Source organism: Buteo buteo, chromosome 23, assembly GCF_964188355.1.
Source record: "Buteo buteo chromosome 23, bButBut1.hap1.1, whole genome shotgun sequence".
Classification (NCBI taxonomy): domain Eukaryota; kingdom Metazoa; phylum Chordata; class Aves; order Accipitriformes; family Accipitridae; genus Buteo; species Buteo buteo.
This window is the reverse complement of record NC_134193.1, coordinates 6,974,763-6,994,305: the sequence shown is the minus strand read 5'-3', so window position 1 is coordinate 6,994,305 and position 19,543 is coordinate 6,974,763. Positions and strand designations below refer to the sequence as shown.

At 42.4% G+C, this 19,543-nt stretch overlaps 1 protein-coding gene across 10 annotated transcripts in view; it reads right to left on the bottom strand.

Annotated features, from left to right (window-relative positions):
- The window catches only part of PPP1R12B (protein phosphatase 1 regulatory subunit 12B), a 124,742-nt gene that overhangs the window by 43,033 nt on the left and 62,166 nt on the right, over positions 1-19,543 (bottom strand). For 9 of the 10 annotated variants that reach the window (XR_012654106.1, XM_075055312.1, XM_075055313.1 and 6 more), the window contains 6 exons: positions 19,119-19,304; positions 5,897-5,987; positions 5,285-5,455; positions 4,367-4,550; positions 3,699-3,811; positions 2,080-2,124 (listed from right to left, as the gene is read on the bottom strand). Coding sequence is in view for 9 of the 10 variants with exons in the window: in XM_075055312.1 (XP_074911413.1) it covers positions 2,080-2,124; positions 3,699-3,811; positions 4,367-4,550; positions 5,285-5,455; positions 5,897-5,987; positions 19,119-19,304 (790 nt within the window). In the remaining variant the exon portion in view is untranslated. The remainder of the gene's footprint in view (positions 1-2,079; positions 2,125-3,698; positions 3,812-4,366; positions 4,551-5,284; positions 5,456-5,896; positions 5,988-19,118; positions 19,305-19,543) is intronic. The other variant, XM_075055318.1, reaches the window with a different exon arrangement.

The window sequence follows — 19,543 nt, the reverse complement described above, 5'->3', positions numbered from 1 at the left end:
CACATAAAATCAGGAAAATTTTGGGGGGTCTGCAACTAAAATGGGACACTTTAATGTGTTCATGTTCACAACTCTGATGGTGGCATCTGCCGTTCTAGAATTATTATTATTATTGCTATTATTAATTAAATTACTATTAATTGTACTTCCTGCTTGGTACTAGAACTGAAAGCAAGAAGCTGTTCCATGATTCTTGCCAAAGTGATGATGGCCAGTTAGCAGGACAGAAATCTCTCTGACCTGGATGTAAAATAAACCAGGGATGACTGACCAAGTGACATGGAGGCATGCAGTAAAGAAAATTAACTGGAAGCTGGATAAAAACAAGAGGACTGGGAGAATGGGAAAAACAGCACCAGCAGAGTGGAAGGAGAGTCTAAACCTGGGTCTAACATATGTGAGGTGCATAAGAAGATAGGGGACTATTGCCACAAAGCATGTGCGCAAAGGGGCTGAGGGAACGGAAGGGAAGTTGCTTTGCTATTAGATGGGAACCCACAAGAAAATTGTGGGAAATATAAGACAAAAGGATTCCTTGCTATTAATTTGGGGAAAAAGAGTATCACTAATTGTACGAGTCCAGGCGACCCTGAACTTTTGGGCAGGAACATACGGTGGGGTCTTACAAAATGCAGTTTACCCATTTACCAGAGTGGTGAGGATTGTGCTTAACAGAGTTTTCAGCAATTTTAGGACTAGACTCTAGGAAGCCTCCAAACCTGCAGCCTCAGATACTCTTTTGTCTTAATTTAGCTAATCTGGGACAACTTCCCAGAAGAAAAAGACATTCCCAGCAAGTCCAAAACATGATTGCTAGTAACAAGGTGTCCCTATTATTATTACTTTTACACATTACAAAATATCTGTCCTTCAGTCTTACTGTGAGACAGCAGAAATGTCAAAACAATTTTGAGGATGATAAATGGCTGAATGCAGGGTTAAGTGGAAGATTTAACGAAGCTCTGTACTGCTATGAACAGAAACTCCTGTGGGAAGAGCTGGGCTACTCAAAGCAGGTGGTGCTTCTATGGGAAGGAATAACCCACATTCCATGTTGCAAAGTAAGCACTGGGAAAGCAAAGGCTGGTACTGAAAGATAAGCACATGCTAAGAGCCATCCCAGCACCATGTGAGTCTCTGGTCCCCACAAGGCTCACTGTGACTTTGCCCCATTTTGACCGAGTATTGCAAAAAGAAAAACAAAAATATACTCTGAAGAGTTACTGAAAATTTTCAGCAAAGAACCAGTTAATTTCAACAGAATGATGCTTCAATCACTACTGAATTGCAAAGTATGTGGAAAGGCTACTGCAAGCTCAACATTTTATGGCAAAAATTAAACGTCACACAAGCAGGCTGACCCCTATGCAACCTTAAATTTGCTATTTTTCCCAGGTCTTGCACATCATGCTTTAATAGTTTGCAAATGTATTTAGCTTTAACATTGTCAAAGTAAGTCATGTTGTCAGGCTCAAATGTGTTTTAGACAAAGACAGACAAAACCAAATGAAACTGAGGCAATTTGGACAAACTCAATAAAGGGCCTCGAAGGATAATGACACTATTGCAAGAACAAGGGAACAATGAACAATCTCTGGTGTGTTGCTTGCCAAGGCAATTTCCCACAAGAAAACAAATCCATGAGGAGACAGAAGCGTAGATTTTAGAAATTCAAAACACACTTTTCAAAATAACAGCATCAGGACAATTGTGAGATACAAGGTCATGCACCTTCCTCGGGACACCTGACAGCCATGTTCCCCAGCCATCACAGCTTCTGACAGTGCTCTCAGTAAGGCACTCACCCCTGCTTCTGCTGCAGTCCCTCCAGGTTTGAGAACTGCCTATGCAGCTCTTGAAAAGTCAACTTTTGAATTTACGCCAGTCTGTAGATATTCTTTATCTTTCAGATGAGAAATCAGTAAGCAGTTTGCTACTCAGAACTACCTCCCAGTTCATACCGAGCTCCTGAACAGAGCCTGAATCTCTTGTATAAATGAGAGTAAAGCCATAGAAGACTGCTTGCCACCAACGCTCAAGAGTGAAACACCAACTATTTAGACATATGTTTTCACTTACCCGAGTTTCCTTCACTTCCTCATTTCCATCAACTTCATCATCATCCTAGGATGAAAAGCAAACAATATAATTAGGCAGCCTTGGAGACAACAAAATTTTATCACAGGAAGTTAATGTATTGCTTATGAATTGATATCAAAGCTAAGAATGCTTCTGTCAAAAGAAATGCCCGTCTAAATGCTTTTGGCTGATTATCCGATCAGGTTTGGTAACATAAAGGCCATTTAGAAGATCTTGGTACTGGGGACAGAATTACTCTCTCGTGATGGCTACCGCAATTTGAATGCTCCTGAAAAGTCAGTAGGAGAAGGAGTAACAGTTCTTAATATACTTAGGGAACAAATGTGACACTTGAGAAGACTGTGTATCTGAAATGCTGATATAATATTGACTTTCAAAGAATATCCTCCACTTCAGTTAGACTCCAGAGGAAAGACTAGTCATCACAGAGAGCTTGCACTTATGCAGCCTCTGTGTAACCCACTGCCTCTTTGTAACAGCTCCAGGATTTCATGGAGCAATGGTAAACTACCACAGCATCACATCTGACTCCATATTGAACTCAAGGTACTCCAGAAGTTGTCTCTATATGAAACTACAGCTACAACGGGGAAATGAACTAAAACTCCGAGAAGTGATTTCCCTTCTGCTCTGAAGCTAGCAATATTGCTACAATGATCCAGTAGACAACTGGGCAAGCTGTAAAGCATTTAATTAAAAAAACAATAAGAAAAAAAAATCACATATGGCATGCAAGTAAAAAAAAAAAGTAAGAATTATTTGAAAATAATAAAAAGGGGGTGTTTGCAGCAAGTCTTTCAATAGAAATTCTAAGGTTTCCAGCAGGGCCATTCAACTTGTCTGTAACTCCAAATATTCAACGTTATCTACTGTGGCCATAGAAGACCATTGTGGTTTTTTTCATGATGTTGTGCAGGACGCCTCTACCACGGAGGTGTATGAGGAAGGCTATATGTCTGTAGCTGGACTAGAACTATTGCAGACTTCTTAAACATGACTTCATAATACTTACTCTCCTGAAAGAGGTGATCTATCTTCCTACCTGAGACTCTAACCAAGGTTTGGAGGGCTGGATTTTTTCCCTCAGATGGAAGAAATCCTTTTGAAACCAGGACTAAGAGTAACGACCATGACACAGACAGCTCTTCTGCATTTATGCTGTGTGTGTTCTCTGGTGCTGGGTAGGGGATCCAGACACAGGTTTTATTCCTCATGGTCTTCCTTTTAGGCGCCCTAAAGCGTAGCCAAATTTGGGCTCAGAGGAATTTGAAAATACTTCCAGTGGCTCATGACCTCCTTCTTCCAAAAAAACTAGACTTCTAATCTCTCTTCTCCCATGTGGGCTCTTTCACAATTCTGCAAGGATGGCATTGATTTATAGTTCAGGAACAGGCTCCCCAGAGCCTGATGCTTGAGTATTACATGGGCCAAACAGGGATGTGATTCCTTTGGAAGTGCCAGTCTGAAATAAAGTTGGAGAGGGAAGGACTAATGGGAAATCAACTGACTTGGAAAAAAATCTGAAGCTTGGAATTGGAAGGAAATTCACCCTGAATATTACAGAATAAGTTTCTCTTCTTTAAGGAACTCAAACTTACATCTTTTGTTGAGAAAATGATGCCGGTGCCTCTTCGCCTCTCTTTTGGCCGCCGCCTCTCTCGGATTGACTGTTTGTTTGGAGATCTGTCATCTAAATCCTGATCTTCACACTCTGGCCAAGCAAAGAAAGACTGCTTTGGTTTCAGTGATTTACATCTGTGCTTTTGCTAAGGTACTGGGGTTCTTTTCAAGCCAATCGAGGTCATCTTGGCTTGTGTTATATTACAAAGGAGTTATTAAACCAAATGAAATGGAATCTCAGTGCCCTACTACATCTGGTTTCTCACACTCCTTCCTTTATCAAAGCCCAGAGAGGTTACCCTAGCTGTTACCTCTCCCCAAATCATCCCAACTGACTCCTGTTCTGAGGACAAACTGTACTAGGGGAATCCCAGCTTTAAGATCTAAATACTCCATGGATTACTATCTCATTTACTTACCCCAAATGGAAAACATCATTTTATCCCTCTCTGTTACAAGCAATAGGCTATATCCTACATTAGGATTTCCATTTAAACAAAACCCATTTGTTTTGTGAGGTGGCACCTCCCCATACTACTCCCCCCAGAACAAGTAAACTTACTCTCTCTGTCTGTACTCATTGAAAGTTCTAAACCTCATGAAAATCCCTGAGCTTTGACTGTTCTTCATTCTCCTGGGTACATACCATTTTTCTCCATCTCTGTGGCTGCACCTCTGAAGTCTGCTGGATTCACAGAGTCAAGACCTAGATACTTATTTGCTCGAGTCAGGTATGAACTTGTATAAAGGAGAGGTGCTGATGTTGAAGGAGATACAGGTGTCGTAGGTTTGTCTGGCTGTACAGGGCACCTTAATCGCCGATAGACACTCTATAAACAAAGAACCATGACAAAAAGTTAGTAGAATGAAAAGGGACTAGCAGATTTGGGATTTTGGGGAACTAGATAATCTTTTAGAATGTACTGTTTTCTTCACTGCTGCTGGAAGTGATCACCTCCATCCACCAGATCAGGTTCATTCCATCAGATGGGGATGAATGTTAAAAGCATTGTATAGCTATGGTGTGAGAGCACCCTCCCATTGCTGGGAAGTCTGGGATCAATCTCTTTGTCCCCACAGCCAATGGCAGGATGAACAAGTTATCTAATAGAAACAAATGAGTTAGAGTGAAAAACCAGAAGTGACGGGAGGGAGAGAAAACTGGTCTCTCTAGCTTTCCATTACACACAGAACATCTGTGGAAAAATGTGAACACAAAGCCTCAGTCCAGCCTGCACAGCAAGGATGGATCCAGGCCACATTTCTATCATTAGCCTTCTCATTCCACTTTCTGTGATTTACACAGTTTTATTTTCTGGCAAGAGACAGAAAAATGAAATTCCCAGCAGAGAGCAAAGGAACAGCTAACCTCTAACACCTACATATTCACATCCCGTGTGCAGATTGCTGAGGTGAGGTACTACTCTTCAGTATTACTTCTTTCCAGCAAGTCTGCCTCCCCTTAAGACAAACAGACAACCCCAAAAGAATTTCTCCTGATCTCAGCTATCCTAAATGATTTCATTAACTCTCAAACAATGAGAATTGAGGCCAGGAGTATCACCTCCTCATCTGTATTTCTGCTCCACCGTGACCGGGTCTCCTGCCTCTCACTGCTGTCCTCAGAAGGCTCAGTGCTCTCAGCTTTCTCGCTTTGCTGTTCCTGAGCTTGCCGCTCTGCCCGAGACCGGCTGAAGGTTCGCTCTGCCTCCTGAAGGTCTGTCAGTGTCACACCCTGGAGAGAAAGTAAGAGAGAGAATTTTTGAATTTATGCAATTAGATTTTAAGTCTACCAGCTCAGTTTAAAATGCCCAGCAGGCTTATACCTGGCCAGGCTAATGTTTCATCTCTATGCTAACAGAAAGAAAAGAATTCTGTGGCTTTTAATACATTTCTCAGTGTACTGACATAATCACCAACTCAAAGGAACCCAAATATACGTGATCAAGCTACAAACTAAAAGGCAGGTATCCTGCAGAAATCTAACTCGTGTATGCTTGGGGGATTGTTTTCTAATAACTGTTTGCAGAAACTTTTGCCAGAACGTCTCCAACACAGTGTGAGGGTAGACAAACCCCTTGTCCTAAGTAATAATATAAGAGCAAAGAAAATCTTGCCTCTCTATTCATCAGCTCTCTTCATCCTACACACAAACACGAGTATTTCCATTCTTTACCTGTGTAGACCTGCGAGTCTGTCGGGCCTGCCTGGATCGTGCCTTCCTCAGTGATTCTGCTTCCTCATCCCGCACTGGAGTCAGATATGACCTGAAAAAAAAAAATAAAGGGCAGAAGAGGTTAAAATAAAAACAGATGCTCTGCTTTCCTGTCTCTGCGAGCTCCTAAGCTATTATTCTCTTTCATATAGACAACAATCATTTTAGCTCCATCTACCAAGACTATCATCTTCTGCTTTGGGACAACTTTCCTATGAGCATATGATACACAAATGCTCGCATTACATTCTCCCTAGAGTCTCTAAATAAAGTATTTAGTGTTGGACATGTTCTGTTAAAAAAGGTGCAGCTATTTAGTATATTATTTGCTCCCATGTCATTGTATCATTAGAAGGAAAAAAAACCCCCACAACCCAAACCCCAAACAACCACAAACCACCCCTCATTCAGATAAAGATCTCAGGAACAGAAATCCTGCATTGGCACATTCCTCAGACCCTCCTTCCTGTCATTATATTCATGATCATATTGCTGCAACCTGCTGTCTTCATCAGTATGACTCCCATCATGCTAGAAACCGGCTGAACTGCAGGCATCTTATAAAGACAAAACACCTTGAAAAAAAGCTATGAAATTAAATAAACGACCTTCACACACCAGAGTAAACCAAATTCCTTAATACTGAAAACTGCACAGTTAAAATACAGAGCTGGTCACCACTAGATTTCATTAAACCTGGGAGATTTCAAAAGAACTATTCACATGAAAAAATATAAGTTGAACTCTCTGCCCTGGCATTCACTGTGGAGGAACTGGAGAGGAATTCGGCAGTGGTCCTGCAGTCAGGGATCGCACAGCCTTAAGTCTGATTTCTGTAGTGGTGAAGTAGCTTCCCTCTTAGGAAAGATTAATTAGATTGGACTCTTCAGCCTGGTTAATAGGGAATGATTATTAACACTGTCTCACTGCACAAGGATGAGGGTGCCTGAAATGTTCTTTTGTAGGTCTATCACTGCCACAGATTAACAGAGTATCAAAGATCTAGATATGTTCAAAGAATAATTAGCCAAGTGAGGTATGAAGATCTATCAAAGAATATGCTTACTTTGTCCTTGGACTCTTTTCCTGGTTCTCCACTACAGACCACTTTCACGGAAAAGGTAATGGGCTGAACAGATTTTGTATCTGATCCAGTAAGTTGAGACATTTATTAGAAAGATTACTAACTTTGCTGCACTATGACAAAACCTCAGAGAATGAGGAAATCTGGATCACTCTAAAATAATCTACCACAATGGCTTTTATCCACCTTCACAATCTCATGTGCAGTGCTGACTTAGCTGTGCAGCCAAATGTGGACTGACCTCCAGCGCTCCGTGGAGACGTATCACTTAACCACGGGTTCCTCAGACTATTCGGAGGTACATCCATGGGAGCTAGTCACCTTGCACTTCTACAAGTGTTGGTGGGGCACATGTGAGAGTCTTCTCACATAAAACTGGTATAAGTATTCGACCTGATAAATCATGCCCTGAACTCCCCTGATCTCCAAAGAGTACAAGCAGAGTGCAAAGGATCAATTGTCCGTACTGGAGATGCCTGCACTGCAGACATCTAGAGGAGATGAATCATGCTCTGGGAGCTGGCTACAATGGAGATGTAGACATCTGAGCTGGCCAGGCTCACTGAACTGCACTTCCAGGGTGCAATTTATCACCTTCAGAAGGAGCCTCCAGCACAGATCATGTGAATGCATTGCAGAGGAGCTCATTTCTTCCCATTGATTATCCAGACAGACACACTAGCTGTGATGGATATGCCAACATGGGAAGCGCCTAAAATCCAGAGGGATGATTGCCTCCCAAGAATTCGCTGTTCCACGAACAAAAAACCTGCTGTTTGGTGAGTGAAAGCTGTGCAACTCCTAATTTTGCAGACAAGTAGTTCTCTTCTGCTCTCCTTTATGCAGTGCATATGTGCTACCCAGGTAATGGCACATTAAGGAAACAATAAGCATTTTCTGCAGCTTTTGACACAAGTAGAATAGCTGCTATTTGCACAGCATCCAGAAGTAATAAGTCACCTACGGGAAGAACACATTTGCAAAATATACTGCAAATTAAGTTCAGAGCAGTAGAAAAAAACCAAAAAACAAAACACAACAAACAAGAAGTTCCTGAAACATACAAACCAAGTAAATTTCTAGCTAAGTAAGGTGGGCAGGTTACTGCAACAGCTTTGAATCAGTGGAATTTATGTCTCATGCTGTGCAATGAGGACACAGGCATGTACATACATACGACAGGACTAAGGAGGAAAGATGAGACCTGTCTTTGCCTGAGGAGGAATTCGGCTTGTACAACAGTATGTATACAGTGGACTGCATTGTGCTTGTTCAGGAACACTCCTGGTACACGTGAGCAACACGAGGTCACGCTTACAGCAGCTGAAGTACTTTTGCACACAACAGAAAATAATACTGAACTCCCTGCCACAGGATGTGAGAGAGGACAAAACAGGTTTTTGAAATGGTTTTAAAAAAGGTTAGCCAAATCTGTGGAGAACAGGTCAGCATCAGCTACTAAAAAGGAGGCTGGGCATGCTGCTGGTGAGCCATGAGGGCACCTTTGCAACAGGGTCAGAAGAGGCAGGTTTGCAGGAGCACAGCAAGGCTGCAGGATTTCCCTTGTTTCAGTGTTTAGCTACAGCTTTGAGTACAGGAGTGTACAGATACAGCAACAGAAAAAAAACATTTTGTGTCTCTTACCCCCTCATCCTCTCAGACTTTTTTCCTCTGCTCTCCCAGAATTTAAATAAAAATAGGAATATGTTAAAACATCATTAGCAATTTTGGGTGTCCAACCTGTAACAGTGACTTAAATTTTCAGACAAGCACATTTTGCAAGTCAGAGGTGCTCAGTTTGGACTGCAGCCTTTATTGATTGCTAACTTTTGGTTTCTTTCCATTTACACAATTCCTCACTTCCTGGAGCTCACCCAAAGCCATTTTACAAGCATGAGAGAATTGAATTTTCTGAAACAAGTCAGCAGAGCCACTGCACAGTGACATAGCTGGTTTCTCCAAGTAAGCAGCTACAGCCTTTTCCTCGTGATGAAAGAAGGTAGTCGTGCTGTAAATATTTCAAATGCAAACAGCAGACACCATACCTGCTGGCAATTCAATCACATTTTTCCTCTGCTTGGATTTTTTGTGTGTTTTTTTTTCTTTCTTTGGGTGGAGGAGGGAGGGTAAAGACTGATTTTACAATTTTAGGTGATGCTTCACTTTGCTTACAAGCTGAATTTTAAAGAGACCTGAGTGTGCTAAATGGCATGGAAGAAAGAAAGACAGAACAAATTCACTGCAAGGAGATGGCAAGTCTGATGCAGCCACAAAGCAAGGCTGAACTGGATGACAGAGGGAGAGCAATACACTGCTCTCCAAAGCAGAAAAATTGCAGATCACAGCAAGCTGCAGGGGACAGACAGCAAATGGGGTACGAGGCAGTCTGTAAACAATCCAAAGAGTTTTTAATTACGTTTTCAAGAAACACATTGCTTGCTAAAGTGCAGTATCTATGTCATCCTATTAATTCAAGCAAATATCACATGATCCAAGCAGATCTTCAAACAAATGGTCCTATGCATTGTATTTTCTTGCAATAAGCTTTCTCTGAGAAATACATGAAATAAGAGCAGCCATCATGCCAAGTTCAAGGCATGCATAAAGCAGAACAAATTTTTACCAGAGTTCTGGTTGCAAGTACATGCAGCAGAACATAAATTGTTAGAGATGCGTACGTGAGAGTCAGCAAAAACACAGAAGTTTATAGTTCCCAGAGACAGACACAAGTGTGTCCTGCTGCCACAAGAGAGCTACAAGCTTTTGATTTGTGCATTACCTAGAAAAAAAGCGGGGAACTGAATGATGAATCTGGCTCCCACTTAATTCTTCCTATTTTCAAGAAAACACCTATTTTCTCTGTGAACTCTTTTAATCAGGACAGTGCAACACAAAGATGGATCCCAACTACTCATCACCACCTCAAAGCAAAAGGAGCTGCAATAAAATACTAATAGAAGGGGACATTCAAAACAGGGCAACAGTAAGCCTGGATATACAAGCTGGTAAACCAAGAATACAAGAGCAAATGTGTACGTTAGAGAACCTTTGCCAGAGGGAACACCCCCCCCCCCCCATATTGTAGAGAGAAACCCCTCCCAAGTAAAGGGTGAATGATGCAGAAAAAGAAATTACAATCCCCTGTTAATAGGTGCACCAATAACAAGAACAGATGATGAATTTCTCCAAGAAACACAGAAACTTCTGATAATCTTTTTACAATGCTGGTCTCCTTTCCTGCCTCCCTGAACTCCTTCAAGCACTTAAGAGATCGAAGCATTTGTGCAAACACCATCTACAACCACACATAGTGCTTGGCAGAACGACATCACCCAGTCCCAGAGGGAACACCAATACTGCATAAAACTTGAAGTTTTACATTACATTTTCATACTTCAGTGACCCAGCACTGGAAAAGCACGCGCCTAAAAGAGACTCACCTATGTGTGTCAAAACTTGGCAACAAATTTGGAAGCTAAATATTCATTAAATGCTACAGCTGCCCTCTTGTCAAAGTGGATTCAAGGCATTTTGTCTTGTCAGCACACCAAAAATTGAGATACACACCCCCATGAGCTGTAGTGGGCCATGATGGGGTTCCTCCATCCTCATCAGGTCCCTTCTCCAATAAACCTGTGTTCCTGTAGCAAGCGCAGTAAGAATACGAGTTGGCAGGCAGTAACTATAGGGTGTCTGGTCTCTGCGAATGCAGCACGGTTGGTCGTGAACTGGGGCTATGCTTGATGTGGCTCTTCTAGAGGAAAGCTTGCTGTGGGCAGGAGCTGCTTCACTGGCCCTCTCTGACTCCTCTCAGCCTAAATTCTCTCTCTAGTTCAGGAGTGACCCTGAACTAGACTAGACTAGAAACTATAGTGACAGTTTTCTTGGAAGCCAGGACAGACTTGTGGTTGTTCCAGATCTGGATAATATGGGTGAAGGGAGCCAGCACAGATTTGGCTTCCTGCACACAAGAAGGTGTTCAGCATACGGAAAGTCATACAGATATCTAAAATGTTTGAAATAGCTGTTCTTAAGAGTACAATATCACTATTCAAAACACTGCAGTATTTTTAAAAAAATCTTTATCATACATATATCTACCTCTCTCTCTCATATGTGTGTGTGTATATATATATATGTATGGTTTATATATATGTATACACACACACACACAGAAAAAAAAGAAGACAGAAAAAAAAAAAGCCCAGCAAAAGCCTCAAGTACTGATAACTGTTCCCCTGGAAACAATTGGAAAAGTACAGCATCCCAGCAATGCATTCCTACAAACTGGAAATTTGCCATTAGCTAAGAAATTAATCTATAAGCTGGGGGAGGGAAGAGAAGCAAGGGCAAGTTTTGCAGGCAAAAATGCTGACAGCATTTCCCAAAATACAATTCCTTAAGTTAGATAATGAAGTATGTACGCAGCAGCAAGTCAATCGTTGACAGTTACATGGAAACAGTCAGGAAAAAGAAACTTTCCTGCTCTCTCCTCCAAGCAAGCAACAGGTTTCAGTTCTTCACTGTATTTATCCCTGTGCTAACATGTTCTGTGCCATCAGCCCACCGCAACTGAAAACATTCATTAGAGAAATTGCCATGAAAAGTTGGCTGACTATAAATTGAGAAGACCATTCAACAGGCAGGAGAGAAGGATAACATGTCAGACTTAGCAAGTGTTGGAGCTGGGAATAGAGGGATGAGACAGCCAGACAATGCCGAGTTATTTAATAAGCTGAGGACAGAGGGATAACAGGATCATGCTCTTAAAGTGTTTCACAGCTGGCTTGAAAAGGCTTGGCTGAGTATTCACCATTTTCAGGCCTTAGCTTTCCTCTCTCAGTTTAGTCCTGGCTGTTGTGAGCTGTCATTGTGTTTCAATCTGGACTGTGAATTCTCAACTCATGAAAGTTTAACTGTCTGAATTTCAATCATCTATCTACAGTATGATTAGCAGGTTAACAAGCAGAAGATGAAATTCTTTATTGCAACAGCTTTGCTTTGCTCAACATGTTCAGGTGCTGATCTGAGAGATTAAGAGGCTTGTGATCTTTGTCACTTGTTAATCAAAACAACAAGTACCCTTTATCCCTCCTCAAAACTCACACTTTGATGTGATGTTTACAATGGGTTGAGGTTACAAGTATGGCAGCTGATGCTCTAAGAATACTTCCCATCATACAGTTCTTGATGATTTTGCATGTGCTTTCCCATCTGCCCATATTCATCTCTTTGTATGCCCTTCAGAAAGCAGACGTGCTCCTTTTGTGCTGTGTTCCTACAGCAGCTACCTCAATGCACCTCCTCTGCAGGCTGGACTACTGCAATATAAAGTGAGTAGTGCTCTAATTGGAGACCTAGGTGGGAACACGGCCCTGCTCACTCTAAGCCCCAGGTGCTCTGTATTTCCTCTGCCAGAAGAGGAAAATGCAGTATTAGTACCTACTGAGAATTCAAAGTTTGGGGCTGGGGAACACAACACATGGATTGGAAGCTTTTAAATGATCAATGTTACCCCTATGCAGTAATTAATGCCATTTGGCATCACGGTAAAAGGTGGAAAGGCAACAAACACCACAGTGATCACGTTCCTTAAACTGGCTACCTCACACTGGAGAAGGCTTGCTGTTGCTGTGAACCTAGACCCTTAAAGTTCTTCCAGAAAAAGGGAAAATGTACTTGTTTAAAAAAAAAAAAAAATCCAGGAAATTTTTCTGCAAGAGAAAACTAAAGAGTACTGCAAACACAAAACAAAGCAAGCCAGCAACACCTTTTCCCTACTGAACTTCCCCTTAGTTATTGAATGCATTACTTGTGACCATCACAAGTGCAAACTTTCCAGGCTGGAATATTTTGAAATTGGTTTGTGTTCAGTATAGGACATTAGGTGTCAATACACAACACTGAGCAGTTTGTCACTGTATCATGGAACAAAGGGCACTACTGTCTGCAGTCTTCAGAGGCTGAATCTTTGCATTAAAAAAATTGCTGCATGAAACAGAGCAGGATGAAGCTCAATCTCCTGCCAGCTGATGAATGAAATTAAGACAAAGATGCGAGTGTCCTGCCTCTATCAGTATTTCTCATTTTCAAGTGAGCCAACAAAATTTGACATTTTAAACAACCGCAAGCAGACCTATTACAGCTTTCCCAAAAGCTAGTTTACACAGTCTGAAACAGGGCAGGAAATCCCTGAAAACAAAAAAATTCACTCGGCAAAAACCTGAATATTTGGGAAATTGCCTTTTGCAACTAAAAAATAAAACAAAATCAAAACTTGGTGGTGATAAAGAAGGTTCAGCTGTTGAACTAGATAAACCGTAGAAGAAATGCTCACTTGGCAAGTCCATCTAAGCAGCCTTCGACCGCCACCTCGTGGAAGCAGCCACTGAGATGCCTGAGCAGTTTCAAGGAAGACGATCACGAATTAGCCCCCAGCTGAATTACAGAAAACATCACCGAATATTGATCCTGTATAAAAGATTTCCATTTCCTGCTGAGCTAAGATTGCAATTTCTGAGCATGTGGCAGTAGCTTTGGTTCAATTTCAAGTGTCCATTGTTCTCGGGGACAGAAGATTAAGTTTGCTCAAAAACTTTTCCTATAGAAATCCCAGTGTGGCTACCTGGCTTCCTTGGCTTCTCCACCTGTAACATCCGCGGGTCGGTGCTATAGAGCAAAGAATTTAATAGAATAGCTGATTTTGTGCTAAATTAGCCCTCAGCTGTACAGTCACACAGTATCTCCACAAATACTTCAGGTACATTCTTTAGTTTAATGGCCGATTTTGGACACAGGAAAGTATTTGAACATGTTGAAGTTGGTAAATATCCATACCCTGAACATCCAGGTGGTGGTACCCAGATGGAACTGGAGCCCTGGCTGCAGTACTTGCCATTAGACAAATGTGGTGTTAGACACAAGGATTAAATACGTGAAACATGTCAGTGGTTACGATTAGTAAGTAAAGAGGAATTGCACACAAATTTGCATGTAGACAGGGATGGGGAAAGGCAGTTTTACCTTCTGCTTGCTCCATGCTGTCAAGATGCAGTTCTTTTACATTGGTTAGCTCAAGTGGTCCCTGCTTCGTTTCCTTGACCATTCCTGGAGGATCCCGCATATATTCCTGCTTTGGGTTAGCAGGCCAACCTACAGCCTGGGCTCCTCCGCCCAAAGCAAATACCAAAATATCCCCCCCCCCACCCCACTCCGCCTTCCCCTGAGCACTGGATAAAGTCAGTCGGCAGCTGAGCATGCAGCAGCACACCTGCTCGCCTTCTTTACAGGAAACAAGGCTCAGCAGCAGTGACCCCCATCCCACACCTCGACCTTTTTCCAAATAAAAATGCAGCCTGATTTCTGATACAGCAGGAGCTATCTCGCCTCTTCCCAACATGGACAATCTGATGGCCAGCAGAATTCCTGCCCTCCCACGTCATCTGCACCAGCAGCCTTTTAAAAAAAGGGCAACTTTATCTGAAAGAGATTAACTGCAGAAGCATGGCAGATAAATGCTTTCAACAGCAGGTGCCAGATGATTGTTCAGTTCTTCACAAGAGAGAGACCTCTTGACTTTTTGTTGTCCGCTGTGTAGTGTGATCATGAATCTGTCCCTTGCCATGCAGCAGCGCCTTGCATGAGTAACCCCACTACTCTGCTTCCCCATGGACCTCTCCCAGGAGAATTAAGACCACCCAGCTTTATGTCAGTCAGTGATAAGGATTATAGAGTCAAAAACTACTGAAAAAACCCCAAGGTGGTAGCGAGATAATGCTCACAGCTTTTTCTACCAGTTCCTATCAAATGACATTTAAATACCCCTTGAATGCAAATCCCCTAGCTTAACTTTTACAGAGATCAGAGTTTCTTATTTTTTTGTCAGATAATAAGGGTTAACAGACATATCAGGCATCTGCGCTCACCCTAGAGGAGTCATGCTCTGAATTTGGACAGGACAAGAATCACAAGGTAAAAGGACTTGCCAAAAATTGTTCATCTAAAAGTACTGGTGGAGGAGGATTCAGTTATTAATATATTATTAATATATGCTACTATAATTAGCAGCTGGATCCTTAGAATGAAGGAACAAAGAATGAAAAATAAATTCCTCTTGGAAATGAAGCAGAAAAGAGAAATGTTTGCTAGACACATGTATCTTACACGTCAGTGAACTTTCTTTATCTGAAAAAAATTTCTAGAGGAAACTTTAGAGGGCAAGAAGCCAGGCTGAGCACAGCCATCAGCCCCAAAGTTGCTAAGAAAACAAGCCCACCTCACTCCTACTCTTGATTTATCTGAGAAAGTGGTCAAAATACATTCAAAAAATAAGGGAGAGAGGTGTTTCCTGTCTCTAACAGCTTGCCTGATGGCAAGTGCTACCACCTTGCTGGAACCTTCCCAAGGAACAGGAAGAACAAATACAATTGCAGAATGCAATTGTATAAACAAAGTGGCTTGGGGAGGGGGGTGGAGGGGGAAGAGGAAGGACAAATTAAAATCCTAATTCTTACAAAGACAGGCCAGATTTCAAATTCAGGAGTGTCCTTTTAAACTGGTCTCACAACTGAGAACACAGACTTGCCTTTCAGAAGTTCTCAGGCAAAGCTTGTCTTACCCCACGTAACAGCTACCCACAAGCTGCAGGCTGCATGGTAGCCTTTCAAACTCTTCTGGGAACCAAAGCTTTCACATAACATGAAGGGCTTCAGAGACACAACAGACCCCCCCCCAGACCTTTCTTCTCAGTACCAGATGTCTCATGGCACAAGTCACGTTCCAGCTTGGCAAGACCTCCCGCAGACCCCTCTCCACGCACAGGGGACATGGCTCCAAGCAGCCTCCAGCGCACAGGGAGCCTGCGACATCAGGAGCCCTCTCGAGAGGGGCTGCAGCGTAGGACTCCCGGGAGAAGATGTGACCAGAGCCCTGAACTGAAACTACACGGACAAGGTCGCAGATAAACTTTGCAAAGGAGCTGTCGGTGGCACTAGAGGCCGCTGTCATCCTGGATGAAGGCGGATAATCCAGCAGTGGGCTGCAACCGAGAGGACCCCCCTGAGTCCCCACCACCTGCTTGCACCAAATGGAAACCAAAAGGATGTTAGTTTTGCTCCACAAAGAACAGGGTCTACGTTAGATACTGCAGGCACAGCATCCACACGCTTGTAACTGACCCTCAGCAGAGCCAGTGCTGTTTTGAGTTCAGCTGGACAAATGCATTTGCAATGCGAGACAATTTGATGCTGGCAGGAGATCATCAAAATGGCCAAACAGCAACGTTCATCAGTGGCTCCAAAATTCCCATGAAAAAGAAAAAGAAATTGCCTGGCAAAAATACTGACTTTGGAAGATGGCTTGTTTCCAGCCTATCGGTATCAGCACACTGCAGTGCTGCAGCAGAATTAAGGGAGGCTGAACGTGCAGCTGGGTACATGTAAATACACACGGCAGCAGCTTGGCTGAATGTCCAAGACATATGGCTCTAACACCAGGCAGCAATTTGCTACAGTCCGTCCAGGTAGGCAGACTGCATTGCATTCCTCCAAACTGATTTCTCCTGTGCTGCCGCCTTTTCTGTTTTTTCTTTCTTCCCCTTTGAAATGACATGAGGCATGATTCACACTATTTTGCAGCTACCGGAGTGTTTGCTGACCAATTTAGCAGGCAAACAAGCAGCAGGTAAAACACCAGGGATGAAACACTATGGTGAGCCAAGGTAAGGCTTGTTGGCCACCAAAGGATGCAAAACAGCACTCCAGAGCACTTTGCTAGTTGTCCCTCCCCAGACCTACAGTGTCTGCTGCTTTAACCTTTTGGCTTCACGCAGATAATTTAAGGCCACAAGTTAGGAGACATCCCTGTGATCTAATATTAGATGATAAGCTTGTTTATGTTTTTGTTGCTAAGAGAAAGCTGGAGCTTTGGAAACACTGAAGCAGACCAAATGCTACTGCAACAGCTGCCGCTGGGAACTGAAATCCATGTAGTGCTTCCTTGACAACTGTTTACCATTTCCCTTTTTTATTTTATTTTACTGGAATTGGTCTCCTTCCAAAATAAGCTTTTCCCATTTAGGTGACCTCTCCTGTTTCTCTAGGTCCATGCTTCCTAGTTCAAAATGTGCAGGCAGTTCCCCAGTCAGTATATCCTGCTGTTAGAACACACATTCATAAGTAAATTTTCCTCTACCCACAAGCACAATGCATCATTGCTGTGCTTTTTTTTCCTCTCAGTAGTTTCAGAGCATCAATTAAAGGTGGAAGGAATTTTCTGGTGTTTCTCTTTACATTACCATAAATCACAGGAGATGGTTTTCTAATAAAAATGTAGGAGACTTAAACAGATTTCTGTATTATTTATAGAAACTGATTTGGCAATAAACACCAATGCAGTAATATTAATAGATGCTCTTTTGGGCATCTACGAGTACTAGCACAGTCAAGTTCCCTGTCTGCAGACAGTGCCAAAAGTCTGGTGGGTTTTGTGGAGCCCACTTCTCTGGGGAAGAATCTAAAGCTTCTGCAACTTGATTCTGAGCTTGCCAAAATGGAGATACTGTTGTGAAACAGTCTGAAGTGTGAAATGAAAGCACAATACTCACTCTGTCCTCTTTTGCACAATCTCACTTTGCACTGGGAGTATCTTTTGGCAGCTCATCTCAATGCAACCGCAAATGACACCAAGCCAACTGACCCCATGCAAAATGACAAGGAGCATACAGAAGTACTCCTAATATTAAATGTAAGTGTTCTTACAAAGATACTTTTCAGTAGCTATTTCAAATTATGTCCCTGTTTACAGAGTTGATAAATGTGGCTCATCCAGAATGCTTGCAATACCTTCAAAGCACTCCCTGTGCTAGCTCTGGAAAAAAAGAAAAAACAAGCCCAAACACCATTAAGAGTTTGAGTATTTTCCAAATAACACAGACCACCTTTTTTCTTCGATCTGATGCAGCCGAAGCAAAGAGAAGCCCACAGCAAGCACGCCCTCCCTCCATGGGAAAAGTCACATGGCTGACTGCAGATTACATGGCACTGCTGAGCTCTACCATCTTCACCTTTGCAAGCTGATTATTTCCACTATTGCTTTTCACATCCTTTGGCTTCAGGCCATTTAAAATATATCAGAGGGCTATCTCCACTCAGGAAGGTCTGTATTTTAAGAAGTTATTATTTTAGTTTGAAAGAATCTAATTACTCAAAACACTCCATGAACTGGTTCCTAGTTAGAAATACACAGTTCCTCACTGCATTTTATTTATTACCATTTACTTTCATTGATGACATCGGAAGAGACAGATTTTGCAAAAGTTAACCTGTTTGTAGGAATAAATAGGGATCATTTGATACTCTGTACTTAAATGCACAGGGTAAATTTCCTTTGAAAAGAGCACCAGCTACCCAGGTTTATATTTCCCCAGTCTTAAAATAACATATGATAAGAAAGAGATACCACCAGCTAGATTCAGAGTAATTCCAAATGCTGCTACTGCTGTAATAGCCTTGGTTGAACATGGCATACTTCTACCTCTGTGCTAAGTCTTCCTTCTAGTCAATCGAAAGAAATGTATGCTGCTAGAGTGCAGTCCATCTCCTCCTGGATCACACAGCTACACACGCCAGGAATGTTTCCCCCCCACTAACAGCAGAGGGAGTCCAGGGGACTTGTGCAGCAAAGATGTCTTCATTGGGGCACATGTAAACTTAGCTGAGCAGAATCAGAGGGATGGATTTTATCTGAATGTGTCTCAGTCCAACGCTCTTTTTAGGATGGGATTCATGTTACAGAACCTACTGCAAGTAGCTACTGGGCTGTCTGTCCCTCTATACATAGAGGCCTTAGGGACTGAGATTAATAGCCAAGATGACTACTGAAGAAAAAGGCTGAGATATTGAAAAGACAAGCAGAAAATTATGAAACTAAATTTAACCTACAAGCCAGTGATGACTCAGTTCAAAACCTTAAGATGGAGCAAGGGGCAGCAGCCTGTAACTCCATGTAGCACCTAAGAAACAGTTCTTACACCCCCACCATCACCACCACGTGAGACCTGATCACAGAGGACTGACACACATCGGCACTCTGCTCACTAACCTTCTGCGCTCCCTGGCTTCCTCAGCTGAGAAGTCCTTTCCTGTAGTTGAGGCAGCACCGGCATTCGCAATACCATTAGCAGAGCCGAGTATAGCACGATTTGTGATTACACCTAGGGGGGTGCTAGCAGAGATGCCCTCTGTATTTTTCTCTACAGCAGAATCAGTTTGTTGCCTGAAAGGGGCTCTGAAATAGAGAAGACATAATGGAAAGCAAAGCAAGTGAACTCAATTGCTGCCCGAGACCAGCCAGCTCAAGGGAGCATTGACAGTTCATTCTCCTTGTTCTAGACTTGTGTTTTTGTAGAGAACAGCACACATTAAAATGAATTTTTAAAAATTTGTAGAAGAATAAGCAGGAGGAATTCATAGTCTTCACATCCCTGTTTGTAGCAAAAATGATTAGAAAAATGCACCTGGTGAATA